The sequence below is a fragment of the Lepisma saccharinum genome, unplaced genomic scaffold (assembly GCF_977018435.1).
Source record: "Lepisma saccharinum unplaced genomic scaffold, izLepSacc3.1 HAP1_SCAFFOLD_408, whole genome shotgun sequence".
NCBI classification, from domain to species: Eukaryota; Metazoa; Arthropoda; class Insecta; order Zygentoma; family Lepismatidae; genus Lepisma; species Lepisma saccharinum.
This window is the reverse complement of record NW_028143111.1, coordinates 140,032-154,242: the sequence shown is the minus strand read 5'-3', so window position 1 is coordinate 154,242 and position 14,211 is coordinate 140,032. Positions and strand designations below refer to the sequence as shown.

The 14,211-nt window shown below is 36.6% G+C and overlaps 1 protein-coding gene across 1 annotated transcript in view; it reads right to left on the bottom strand.

Annotated features, from left to right (window-relative positions):
- The window catches only part of LOC145982774 (uncharacterized), a 35,158-nt gene that overhangs the window by 3,748 nt on the left and 17,199 nt on the right, over positions 1 to 14,211 (bottom strand). The window contains exons 3-4 of the mRNA XM_083116138.1: positions 7,513 to 8,242; positions 295 to 334 (exon numbers count right to left, since the gene is read on the bottom strand). Of these exons, the coding sequence (XP_082972264.1) occupies positions 295 to 334; positions 7,513 to 8,242 (770 nt within the window). The remainder of the gene's footprint in view (positions 1 to 294; positions 335 to 7,512; positions 8,243 to 14,211) is intronic.

Below are 14,211 nucleotides of genomic sequence, written 5' to 3'. Positions count from 1 at the left end.
ATGTCTGTGTTAGTGTCTCCCGCCCGCCCGTTACAAGAACTGGCTGCAATTCGAACGAAGCCACAATTCAACAGTTTGTGACATAGGTTAAACGCACCTAGCTGTCGGATTCTCTGTAAGTTTCAAATTGGATGTGAATTCCGAAGGAATAAAGTTCTCAAGCTGAGATATTTTGTTTGTTAGCTAACTGAAAAATAAGTTGTCTTCGTTATTAATGGGTCGGCGCTCTCGAATGAGGTTACCCTGAGGAGAAATTCTTAACATAGTGTGTACATAGTGTGTGAACAATTTTACCATTCTCTTCTCGAGTGAACCCTGAAGTACAAATCCCAACCTGTGATTACACAACTTGTGTTCATAAATATGTAAATAATATCCATAAATATATTGTTCGTCGTCGGTTGCCTGAAATATTTTTGTCTAGTTTTACACTGTGAACTTCAAATACAGACGTGAGCCTCGCATATTACAAATGTACGCACCAGATATCTACAAGGTTTCTGGAGTCCTGTACCTCACAAAACCATGACGACGGTGATATCTACAACGTGGGTCTATCTTGACCGATCATTTTTGTGGAACTGAGAGGTCGGACAAGAGCTTCCAGTTTCTGTAAAGACGATGCGAATGAGTGAAAGTACTCCCTCCATCTATAATCCTCTAGAACTTCTTTGTTGAACAAAACCCTAATGCGGAGAGAAAAATCTGTTGTCGGAATTTATGGGGTCTAAGTTGGGTGACCACAATATTTTGACCTACAAACGCAACCTCCCAAGGAGCTGAGTTTACCCCCGGGCGCTGTCCTGAATAATAATAGTTATAATGGGTTAGGCCTAATTATAAAATTGGTTTTATATTAACGTATTATTATTATTCATTACAGTATGGGTCACATAAATGAAACAATAAATGAAATATGATCTCCCGTTGTCAAAAGATATTCATTATTATAATCTCGGTATGACTTACACATCGTTTCTTCTTCCTTTTGATCAACCTTTGATGTTAGTCCTATGCTGAAGTATTTATCAGACTACCCAATCTTCTTGAGAACTTTATTCTTCACCAACCGTCCATAAAAACCCCGCCATATCTGACACACAACGCGAGATTTATCTTTTGAATTTGTATCAAGATGGAGGAATTTAAATTCTAGTTGCATTGTCCGTATTGAAACTGCATGATGTTCGCGTCTTGTCCATGATTATTCATTGCTAAATATCGGAACAGACACACAGCAATGCAAGTCGAGACGCGGAAAAACAGTAAACTATTGTCTGCTCAAACATTCTGGTCGACAATGGAACATTTTGATTATTAAGAAGTGCTTCAAACACAGTGCCACAGTGTTGCTTGACACTAGTTTAAAAGTTCCATCAACGTTTTTCAGCATGAAAATATCTCTCAAATTTAGATCTGGCTTTCACGCAAACTCCTAGACTTTTATAAAACGGGACAAGTATTGGCTTTTTAATAATTTCGACGGGACGACCGAGACACGTCTCTGAAATGGGGCTGTCCCTGTCAAAACTGGACATATGGTCGCCCTAGGTCTGAGTTTTTAAGACGATACAGCTACAAGCGAGGGTAATGGGCCATATAACACCGAACCATCTAATCGCCTAGCTAGAGAAAATTGATTAGAAAGAAGCAAGACTAAAATATTAGAAGAGGTATCCGGTGAAGATTATTCGACAACAAGTGCTAACATTGTGAAGCGAAAAGAATGAAGGGAGAGAAAACGCTGCTGCAGCTACCAACCCTTTGCAGCGGCGCGTACTGCTTTGCTTAGTCCACCCGTTTTCTCCCCTTCTCAGAAGTTATGCGCGGCCTTGCTTTACAGATTTCGGAGACAGAGTGTAGTTGATTCTAACTCAACACGTCTAAGAAACTGAGTTTAACATTTAAGAGAATCTGGAAAGAAAGTAGGTTCATTCAAAAGTGGTGGGAAATACGGAAACTTGTATACAAAATCTAGAGGAATTATGATTGATGTAGTAAATAGAAATTAGGTTTTAAGAGGTGTTCTGTTACAAAAACCACAACATTTATTTTTTCTGAAAACATATTCATACTTTTTTGGCATATTCATGACTTAATCTAAATATATGTTAAAGTGATACAAAATGTAGGATATTTACTTTCAATGTCGTCAATTATTCCCGCCATCATTGCTATTTACTCTCTATTTTCTGAAGGTGATACCAGATGGCAGTAGCTTAGCGATTTCTCAGCAGACGAAATGTAAAAAATCATGCGGAAAAAAAATTAAATGCTGAAAAATCACGCATTAAAAAAATAATAAAAGTGATGTACATGATCATATACAAAGGGTCAGAAGGGGTTAAGAAAATATTAGGCTTACCTATAGACTGAAGTGCACCTCTCCTTACATGACGTCATTTGTGTAGAAATTGGCGTATGAAGATTTGTTAATACATTTTCTGTATTGAATATGATTTCACATCCACATTCGACCAAAAGCAATGTATGTAACGTTCTCTTTCTAATTAAAGGACGACAGTTGCAACAGGAAAATCAGAAGAACACTTTACATTACTGAAAATATACTTATACGTGCTGAAAAATGGCATCCTTCGCGCAATCAGTATATTGATATTGTGATAAGTAATCCTAAATGACGAACATAACGAATTGCATTTTATTCCCGATAAGATATTGTATGAGACTTTGAGAGCTCCTTATCTTACATGCCAATTTTGTGTGTTATTCAAGGGTTTATCCAGAATGTTTACATCTGGGGTGTAAGTCAATAATTATGGGGGTCTAATGTAAATTTAGAGCCAAATGACCATAAATTGAGCCCTTGTGAAACATTTAGGGGGTGTTGAGGAACTTTTGGGGGTGTTATGTGGTGTGTAAATAAATCTCTGGTGTTATCTGTTATCTTTGTTATTTTGGCGAGCATAAGAACTTGCTTGAGTCGCTACTGAGTGTTGCATTACTATTATTGTACAATCAAATTAGGCAGATTTGGAGGTAAATATGTACATTCAAAAAAATGAAACAAAACTTGCTGGAATATGTAGTACTACTAATCTCGAGGGTTATGGGTTATTTTCTTTGGAATGTAAATCAGAAAGCAGGGATATATGCCAATGGATATAAGGATGAGAATCTATATTCTGAAACCTTTATAATTACAAAGATTATATGCTTAAATTCTCAATACAAAAGTTATCTTCTTCTTCTAGGAAAGAGGTTGACTTCTCCTCCTTTCTTCTATGGAGTGGTTAACTTCTTTTTCTTTGGAAAGGTTAACTTCTTCTATTCTTCTATAGAAGGCTTAATTACTTCTTCTATTCTTCTGTAGAAGAATCAATTACTTCTTCTATTCTTCTGTGGAAGGATTAAGTACTTCTTCTATTCTTCTGTATAACGATTAACTATTTCTATTCTTCTGTAGAAGGATAAACTACTTCTTCTATTCTTCTGTAGAAGGCTTAACTACTTCTTCTATTCTTCTGAATAAAAATTTAATCTGTTGTTGATCTGTTACGTTTAAATCCACATTGATAATCACCTATAATTTCATTAGCATATGGGGTTAGTCTTGTTAAAAGAATGTCAGATAATATTTTATATGTTGTTGAGAGTAGAGAAATTCCACGGTAATTATTGCAGTTCATTTTATCACCTCTCTTAAACACAGGAACAATTATGGATTCTTTCTACTGTTGAGGGATTTCTTCTTTATTCCATATTAAACAAATTAATTTATGAATTTAACATATTAACGAATTTCCACCATATTTAATTAACTCAGCTGGTATTAAATCAATGCCAGGTGCTTTGTTATTCTTTAGCCTTTTAATAGCATCTTTAACTTCAGTCAAGTTAAAAGCAACACGCAATTTTCAATTGCAAGGCAGCATATTTGATATGAAAATGAACTGGATTGGTAGGAATGTAAAGGATTCAGTACACAAACTCTATGTGTGAAAAAGGAGGAAAATATAAAAATTATTGTGCATTATATAGACATAATATATGAGCTCTGATTAGATAAATGTACCTAATATATACACATCATACGTGTATGTTGATGCAAGTAGCAGAAACACTATATAAATATTTATAAGTTTTAAGAGAACGAAGATAAAACGTCCTTTCGTAGCTTCAATACATATAACGCCATAAATTATCTTCGTTAAATACGTTTATCTTCCGTGCTTAAAGATAAGTGTTCTAAGTGAGGGAATTTCGTGTAGACGTTCTTAAGAACTATGGAGTATATACCATTTATTGTTATTAATTGAATTTCAAGTTACAAAATGTAACGTAGGTAGATCCACTAGAATAAATTGGAGAGTGTGTTAACACAAACGCAAATGTTTACAAATTTGTATTAAAATGACATGCAAATAATTTCAAACCCTCTTCCTTTATTATCTCTAGGTGGGTTTATGCCAATGCATTGTAAAGTTGTGTTCGATTTTGTTATATATCTTAGCAATGAATGGAAAACTGGTTGTGGAATAAATGCTTATTATATCCTCGGATATCGTTTTGAATTTCAAAATTTTTCGAAACTGCCTATGAACATAATTTCTCAAATTCATTGCCAGATATAACACCGTTAACATGTTTGTGTCTACATTCTTTTTGACAGTAGAAACAATAAAGAGTTCAATTATTAGAGGCAACAGTTGAAGTTGTAAGACTTTAGAAGCCAGCAACTGGTAAAGCATAAACAACTAATGCCAATACGCCAGTATCTGCGCAGGCTAGTGAAATCAAACATGTTTGTCTTGACTGGCAACTGATGTTACACTACCACCAATCCCGAAGTTCAAAGCACTGACTGGCCTCGTCTAACAACCCTACAAGTGTACTCATACCAGTCGTCACTTTTAATGTTTTGAATTCAACTGGTTGCAACTTGTTCTAAACAGCAACATGTGGGCCATAGGCGTGCGCAGACCCTCTGATTAGGGAGGACGAAAGCTTTGATGAACATTCAGTCGGGAAAGAAAAACCTCAACTTAACATAATGCAGGAACATAGAAGCAGCATAACGAATAAATTTGTCTCTGAAATGTGCAACGCTATTTTTTCTCCAAACAATTGTGTTCATACATGTAAGACAAAACTGTTTAGCAGCAAGAGTCTGAAGTGCTTAGTAGTTATAACTTCTCTCTCTGGTAATTTACAATGCAGTACAGAAAACAATAAAATTGAGAGCGAAGCGAGCAAGAAAATTTTACGGAATGTATTTTAATTATATCGAGGAAGGCAATAGTCCCTCTGTTTCCCCCCGCAAGTGACTTGGCCGTCTGGAAGAAAAAATGCAAGAAAGATGTGAAAACTAATTCCATAATTATCCTCTTGTCCAGCTACTAGTGTTGCTTTGTTCTACCTCAATGTTTGCCCCCCTTGCCCCTTTAGAATTGATTTTCGTCCAAGGTTTGTGAGGGGCAATGCCTATTGCCCCTTGTGCTCGCATTCTTCCCCAGCAGTTGATTTGAGCTTTAATCGGCTTGAAAATGCTTAATTGTTTAATAATGTCGATAACGACTATGCATGTGGCACATATTATTAGTGCAAGTAAGCATTGGTTTGTATTTCATATTTGATTAGAAACCTATATACTGAATAAATTTAAAATGTTGTATCAAGTAGAATATATTTGAAACTGCCACACAAGACTCTGCATATTATCTTGTAAGATGTGGCAGAAGGTAAATTAATTATGAATATCAACTTTGACATATGACACTTAGATAACAGCTGATTACATATCATTGATAATGTAAAGGAGATGAGAAAAAACGCAATGATACATAACGAAGAACTATTTGACTGTCAGAAATAAATTGCTCAGTTGACACTTATTATCTCTCAAGTATGTGCGGGCCAGGCACTCATTGATAAGTATTTTTCGGGGTGGGAGCCAGAGCCAAGCGTATCATTAATAATAATAGGTGTTGATATTAATGCGTTAAAGAATTAACATATAGTAATGTGTTTATTCGTATTCTATTGTTATTATTAAATGAATAGGTAAAAATATGATATAAGAATAGGGATATAAATGCACGTATTCATTATCTATCTTACGTGAAGTTATATAGTTAAGAATGCCTAAATTTGTATGAGAACAACCGTGCTGGCAAGGAAATTAACATCAAAGAAATAAAGAATTGAATACTTAGTTAGTAATAAAAAGAATGTTCGATATAGTTTACTAAAAGTGAAATTTCTTTTGGCAGTGCTGTTCAGATGAAGAAAATTCACATGAAAATTATCTCCATTAACATCGTCATTGCGAATGGGCACGAAAATTACTTGCATTATCGCTATAGAAATTGTAGTGTTTAATTAGAATAGAATCACAATTCTATACAAAGTCAATTTTATGAATCGCATGACCATCAGAAAATTAATGGCAATATGAATTGAAATATGAACATCTTGCACAGATTTATTTAAATTATAGACTAATAAACTAATATATGAATACAATATAATTAAACTATGTAACTATATTTTAAAAACTCTTCTATTGAAGAACTTTTTTATGAAATTAATTAAGCTCAACAAGTGTTAAATGTTCGTAGTTATGGGATAAATATTCTAAAAGTATAAAATATATTTTTGTTTGGATCATTAATCTACATAATCAGTTTTTAGACTAGATCAGTTGAGTTTTAAGTCCATTTAGTGCACAGACAGAATTGCGACCTCCGAAAACCTTTTGCAGGTATGTTTTAACTCAGCGTTTTCTGTATTCTCATCTGCTTTGCATAGGTTATGATATTAGCGGTACATAAAACAAATGTGAACTTTTATAATGCGTTGATTTGTTTGTGAAATATGTACCACAGAGAGAGAAAATAAACTGCAGAAGAAATATGGCGTGATGATCTAAATATGGGCTACGACATGAGGTCTATTGTTGAGATCACATTTTCAATAAATATTTGGATGCTTTTCTTAATTTCGATTTTTCCGGTTGCGCGTGATTTTCAAAACAGCAGATTATTCATAAATATGAATTTGATAATGTTTTACCGATAAATGACTGTTTCCTTTAAATTTTAATTGCTTTTTGTGATATTGTTACTAGTAGTCAATATTTAGACCACAATTTTGAAATACATCATTTTACCATTTTTTTGGAAATTGCTTTTTTTAAAAAATAAATGGAGACTTTCTATACTTTAGCATGTTATTACATTGAATTATATATTTCATAGATATGCATTTTAAAGGCAGGTTCTTGATATATTATTTTTTTCCTCCGAAAATGAAAAAATAAAAAGGGGGCCCATATTTAGAACTTTTCCTCTATGTACCTGCACTTTGGATCAAACACAGGACCCTTTGATCACAAGGCAATGACTCCATACATAAAGGGACTCTAGCGACGACGTTACTAATATTCCATCTGGGAGACCATTGTAGTCAAGATGATTCGTAGCAATAATATCCCAACAATTGAGATAGGATAAGCTAGACAAGAAGACAACATTTTGGAAAAGAAATTACCAAGAATTTAATAATTCATATATGCTCCCTTGACTTCGATCTTGTCGGCGATTACAGAATTGTCTTATTTTATATTGCAAAAAGGAAATTATGATAAACAATAATAAAAGTACTAAGAATATATAAACAATTAACGATAGCGTTTGCATTATATCATTATTTGAAACTTTGTCACGCCGGAAGATTTTCGTGGTTACATCCAACGACAGAGTCGGTTCTCTATTCTTCACACTTTCTGAACTGCAGGTGTGAAATTCACTCCAAGAGATGCCAGCAAAGTTCTCAGTCGAAGCACAATATGGAACTTGCGAACTATCGAAAGCGGAATTAAAGTACCATACTTTCAGCTTGAACAATTCACAATCACAGACCCATGGATTGGAAGACAGATCCAATTCCAGAAGGTCCTTCATGTTATTCAGAACTCCAATCTCCAATGCCACAAGTTGATTTCCTTTCAAATTCAAATCTCGTAGATTCAAGTCAGCAAACACACCTTGGTGTATGTTCTCGAGTCTGCAGTAACTTAAGTCAAGCTTTGTCAAAGATTTAGTACCTTGCAAAAATGGTACTCCATCTTTGAGTTGCAATTCAGGGTTCCTCTTGAGGGACAGTGTGGTAAGTCTGCTGTTGGCAACAAAGGTTTGAGGATCTAAACGTTTCAAATCATTATTTGACAAATCAACTTCGACAAGATTTTCCAAACCGTTGAAGGCCCCAGGCTGCACTTCTACCATCATGTTGTCAGAGAGATACAAGTGAACAATGTGTACAAGATTAGCATAAAGAAAACAATCTTTATAGAGGATCTCTATATTGTTCAACTCGAGGTGGAGTACTTGAGTATCGTTACCTAGTTTAATGGGAATCTTAACAAAATTTGAATCTTGACAGTCAGCAATTAGTTTTCCATGTTCCTTAAAGCATTCACATCTTCCTTCACAGTCCCCTTGCCCACTTGAAATGCATATGCAACCCATGCCAAGAGTTAAAAAGTACAACCACTGGAAAGCACTCATAATTTCTTCTTTAAACGCCTTTCAATACTCCTGAAATGAAAAATGTAAATAGTTTTTTTTTAAAAAAAATAATAATCTCGCGTATTACGTTACATCATGAAGTAAGACAATTTCAAGTGGATCATTGTGGTAATGAAAATACACTCCCTGGTACTTCTTCACATTTTCTAAGTATCAATTTTTTATCTTCTGTTACTTTTAGCCAATTCTGCGATCAAGGCGAATGATGAATAGAAGAAATTGATTAAGGTACACCCTTACACCGTGCAAATTGTCCATGACTATTTTCATTAATTTTTCTCTTACATCCTATGTGTATTTAAGCGATGGATATTTATGTGTCCTGGTGCAGAAGTTGTCAACAGCTTGTTTTGAGTTTTCTTTTAATTCTTGAAGCTCTTATTGGGTCAAATGAAGTGCACGAACATGGTGATGGACAATATGCACGGTAATACTCATGGACCCCACTGTACAAAAGAGCAAGCATACCTTGGGCACAAATTGAATTCGCTTAAATATATAAGCACTGAAACCCATAGATCAGCAAAATATTTAAACCGTCTTATTATTATGAAGAATCCGTTAGCGTGTATTTTTTGCTGTTGTTAGATTTTTATTCTTGCATGTAAGTTTTTCTTAGTAATATTTCTTTCTTTCCAATTCATTTTAATTTTTATATTTTTCTTTTTTTCATTATTCATTTATCAATTTAATTAAATATTTTCATGTTTACCCTTTCCGTAGACACCCAAATGACAGCCTTGCTTCCACGAAGCACACCCTCGTCATCATTGTGCAGACTATCGAAGCTATGGCGTCTGGAATCACAGGCATTATCTATGTAGCGGTTTGTTTTGTATCGTCAATAGTGTTCGTGACTGTCTCTTCATCAAGTTCATCTTAACACCATTATTGCGATTAGCCGAAAGGGTAGAAAAGAGACGTAAATGAAAACCCATTACATCAATCATAACGTACCCAACCAGAAATCGTTATCACTCCCTTCCAAAGGTAAAATTTAAATTAACACACAATTAAAAATTTTGATTTCGATTACGATACAATTACCGCATGTATTATGTATGTCTGTGAGTGTATATACACTCCTCACAAAAAGTTTTGAATATTGTCATATTAGGCAATACGTGGATAGGCAAGATCTTGGAATTCAACAACACATTGTATCTGTCTGCTGCACGTTCTCGCGTTTTCGCTGACATATGCCATCTTGTCTATCATCTATCGTCTAATCGTCGTCGCCTTGTAATCAAGGGGTCACGGGTTCGATTCCCAGTGGAAACACATAGAGGTTAAAACTTAAACTTCAGGTTTAGTTCCGATTAGTCTTACTGGGTATAAAGTGGACTTAAAAAACACCAAACCACTCAATCAGTCAAAATCTATGGCCTAATGTAACAATATTGCAAACTTTTTGTAAGGAGTGTATATGTACACACATATATATGTAGAACACAATTTATGCATATTCACAACACATTTGTCTTTAACACATACTAATTCCAAATTGTGAAAGTAATGTAATATTCACAATGGACGCAAATTACAAAAAAGTGATACACATATTCTGTGTTTTTATCCTTTACCTGTTCCCATAAGCCAGGTTGTATTCCGTAGAAGCTATGTGAACGAATGCATTTCTAACTACACTAGCTTGTCAGCCATTCTGACGAGGAAAGAATGTATTTTGTCTTCCAATATCTAATCTCTGCAGCTTATCTTTGCAAACTCTAGTTATCTGTTCTTCAATAAATGAACTTTCAAAACTAGAATTCTTAATACTGTACGATTGCGATTAAGGGAGTCACTGCTGTCTAGACGGAATGGCGTCTGGCTGTCATGTTGGAGGCCAGGGTGTGATTTCTGATTTCGTGGAGGCAGACTTGAATCCATTCTCTTTCCTCAGGGAGAGATATCAAATTTTACGTGAGAAAGGTCATAGACAATACTAATGTTTCTAAATTACTCCTTGCATCTAATACATAATTAAATTAAATTGAGCATAAATTTCGAAAAGACTGCACAAGCACCTCACCACCATTCCAGAATCAGCTGAAAGAAATATATGTTAAAGAAGGACCACATGATAGATGTCCAAAAATAAAATATCCAATGGAGAAAGTTCACTTTCATCCACTACATCAGAGGGAGCGTTGTGATTCAAAAGTATCTCGCATACATCAACATGACCAGCGATAGCAGAAAAGTGCAAAGGTGTTTTCCAATCTTTTGTTCTGCGCGTCAAATCACTTGCATGTTCTATTAATCTGGAAACACAATTAGCGTTTCCTGAACTAGAAGCATAGTGAATTGCCGAACATCCATACTCATCAACGAAATTAACTTCGGCTCCAAATGTTATTAAATGTTGAATGCAATTCTCTGCGCCATGTTTTGAGCTGTAAAGTAGGGCATTGTTTAAAAGAATATCATATTGTGATAATAAGCGAATACATTCTACGTCATCCCGTGATGCAGAAATATCCACAATTCTTTCAAGAACTGTTTTGCCTTTGCAACAGAGATCCATTTCACCAAAACAGTGTTCCAGTAGCGCATATATACACTCAACATGACGGTATACAGCAGCAATATGCAATGGTTCTGAAAAACTGTTGATAAAATGATGAACACTTTGATTTCTCAATAGTTCCAGTAGGACACGAATATCACCACTTTGTGCAGCTAAATACAGAGGGGACTCTTTTTGTCCATGGGATATGGTTTCAAGGGTATCTTCTTTAAGGGAAAGAGATAAACAATTTTTAAATCCACTTGAATTTGCTAAGCGTATTGGATTCTTCAAACTACTGTTTCTATAAAATATGTTTGCATCCGCGTTCAGTAAACAAATAGTTTCGCCAGTGTGACATTTTTCAGCTGTAGAGTGTAGTGAAATGTCACATACATCTTTTAATGTGAATGATTTTCCACTTTCAGCATAAAATTTAATGGAACCATTCAAACCGCTAACTCCTACTAGAGGCAACACTGTTTTGTCATTTCTATTATAAAGCATTAATGAAGCTCCGCTATCATGTAATAGAGTAGCAATCGGAACATTGAAACTTTCCAATGAGGCACGAATTGACGAATTACCAGATTTATCCCATACGCTAACACTGATTCCGCATTCTATCAGCAATTGAACAAGTTTAGTATCACCATACGAAATTGCCTTGTACAAAACGTATGTACCCTTAAAACTGGAACTTTCGAATACCATTCCACAGTCAAGAAACAACAGCATACTAATATATGATCTACTATCTACGAGCCAGTCGATAACCTGACTATAATCAATCCTACATCCTCTTTCCACAAGCACTGCAGAACACTGTTTGTAGTCATTCATTACACAAATCTTGAGCGGCGTGTCACCCTTCTTGTTTATTTCGTCAAGAAATACACCGCTTCCCGAAGTCAGCACTTTAACACAGTTTTCCTGTCGTCGGAGACAAGCCAAGTGAAGAGGTGTGTCGCCGTTGCAATCAGTGTCATTTACAAGAGCTCCATTGATGAGAAGCACTTTAACACATTCCGCATGTCCAGACATGGCGGCCAGGTGTAAAGGTGAAAGACCATCTGTTGAATGCACATTGACACTTCCTCCAGCTTGCAGTAAGGCTCTAATACAATCTGCATTGCCTTTCTCAGCCGCCACGTGCATAGGTGTGTAACCGTCGACATCGTGTATGTTAATTTCACACTCAGCTTCTATCAACACATTCAAACAATCAGGTTCTCCTCTTGCAACTGCAAGATGCAGAGGTGTATTTTCCTTGTGATTTTTTGATTTTAGAATAGGTACAGCTGTATTGGCTATTGAAATTTCTCCTCTTCTAACTGGGAAGATGTACTCCTTAAATTTCGTAACCAAATTCCTGAAAAGAAAGTAAACTTTTACTTGAATTTTCATCAAGCCTATATTCAAGCAGACACATATAATTTGTGTCAGACTTAATCAATTGATTCGAACAGATGTTCTCGGTATACCAGCCAGGTTGAGACAACGTTAGCTTCCAACGTTTCGAGCGCATACAATGCTCTCATCTTCAGGGAATGTAAAAATGGAGACCGGTGTAGGGTTATATATATGTGTATATGACTTTGAAGGGGTGGAGTTTGGACACTGTTTACCTATTGGCTCTCTCTGGATCCTGGTGTTCTCATTGGCTGATGTCGTGTTTTACGGAGAAGTTGGTTTCAGGCGTGGCTGAGATGGAGTCCCACGTCCCTGTTGAGATTGGTGCTTTTCCGGGCCTCGGACTTGAAGAGACAGGATGTCTCAATCTTCGTTGCCTGGAAACGGGCGAAACGCCGCCTGAACAATTCGACACGGAATGAAGATCCATTTGACAATTGTTCGTCTACATGGTTTTACATTATGATGAGTTGCCTTTCTGCACCGAAAATTACATTCGGCCGATTTCCGTATTTTCCTCTCAACCCGTACTTGACACTGCGGAACTGATTACGGTAACCTCCACGCCTTCTACATTCGTCTGTCAGCGTAATCTACTCACAATAATCTGCAAAACCGTGCGCGATTTTAACAAGGAATGGCTATACCTTCAAGATGAGGGCTTCAAGACGCACACATCTATAGCAGTAGGCTCAGCTGCCAGGAACTATCGTAAGATACTTATTCGCTAGGTTCCTCGGGACTACTCAGAGGAAAGCATATTTTACGCCCTAAGAGAACTCGACTTCCACGTGGATACTGTTCGACGTCTAAAAGAAAGACCGTCACCTTCCAACAAGGGAGATCCGTCGGAAACCAACAATCGGGCTTGCAAAAACGTTTACCATTGGTTGTCGTCACATTACGACGTGCAGAATTGGACTCCGACCAGACCCTCCTCGGATATATTTGACCCCGTCTCCATCTCTAATTTCAAAATTAAGGTGCGAAAACTCCGACTCCAGCAGCTACTACAGTGCCACCAATGTCAACGTTTCGGACACGGAAAAAGATACTGTCAAATGGCCCCAGATGCGTTAAATGCTATCGGCGATATTGGATCACCGACTGCCCAAAGCGCTCACCGGAAATTCCAGTAAAGTGTGTCAACTGTGCTCGGTTGCACACTGCTAATTACAAGGGTTGTTTCTTGTATTTACGTTTATTACAGGCTTCCAGTGGATCCGGTCTCAAGAAGTGAGCTAGGACCACCAACATCCAGGAGAGGAATAAAATGTTTACTCTCCCGGTCTCCGCTCCTCCTATTAAACCAGCTCCGACCACCGAGTGCAGTTCAACCACGGAAGTCAGAAGCAAGTCCAACTTTGGCCGCACCTTCTCCCAGCCAATCACAGGCCTGTTCATCGAGACCGCCAAGTCAGAGAGCTGACAACTTGGAGGTACTACGTCGGCTGTTAAACATACTGCTGAATTCAGCTTTGCTTCAGCCACTACGCGTATTCGTGGAGGGACTACAGGCCCTCCAGCGCGCTAAGGATACGGATGACAGGCTTCGATTTCTTCAGGAGCTGATGTCTGCCATCTTATTTGGTTTTATGGTTTTTTGTTTGTGTTCGTCTTGGGTCGTCTTCGGAACAGCACATACGTTTCCTCCCTGCGACAGTTGCGGGAGTTATCCTGTCAAATCATGTGATGCCATCAGATAATCATGTAATTACAATGTAATGAGTAGTGAGA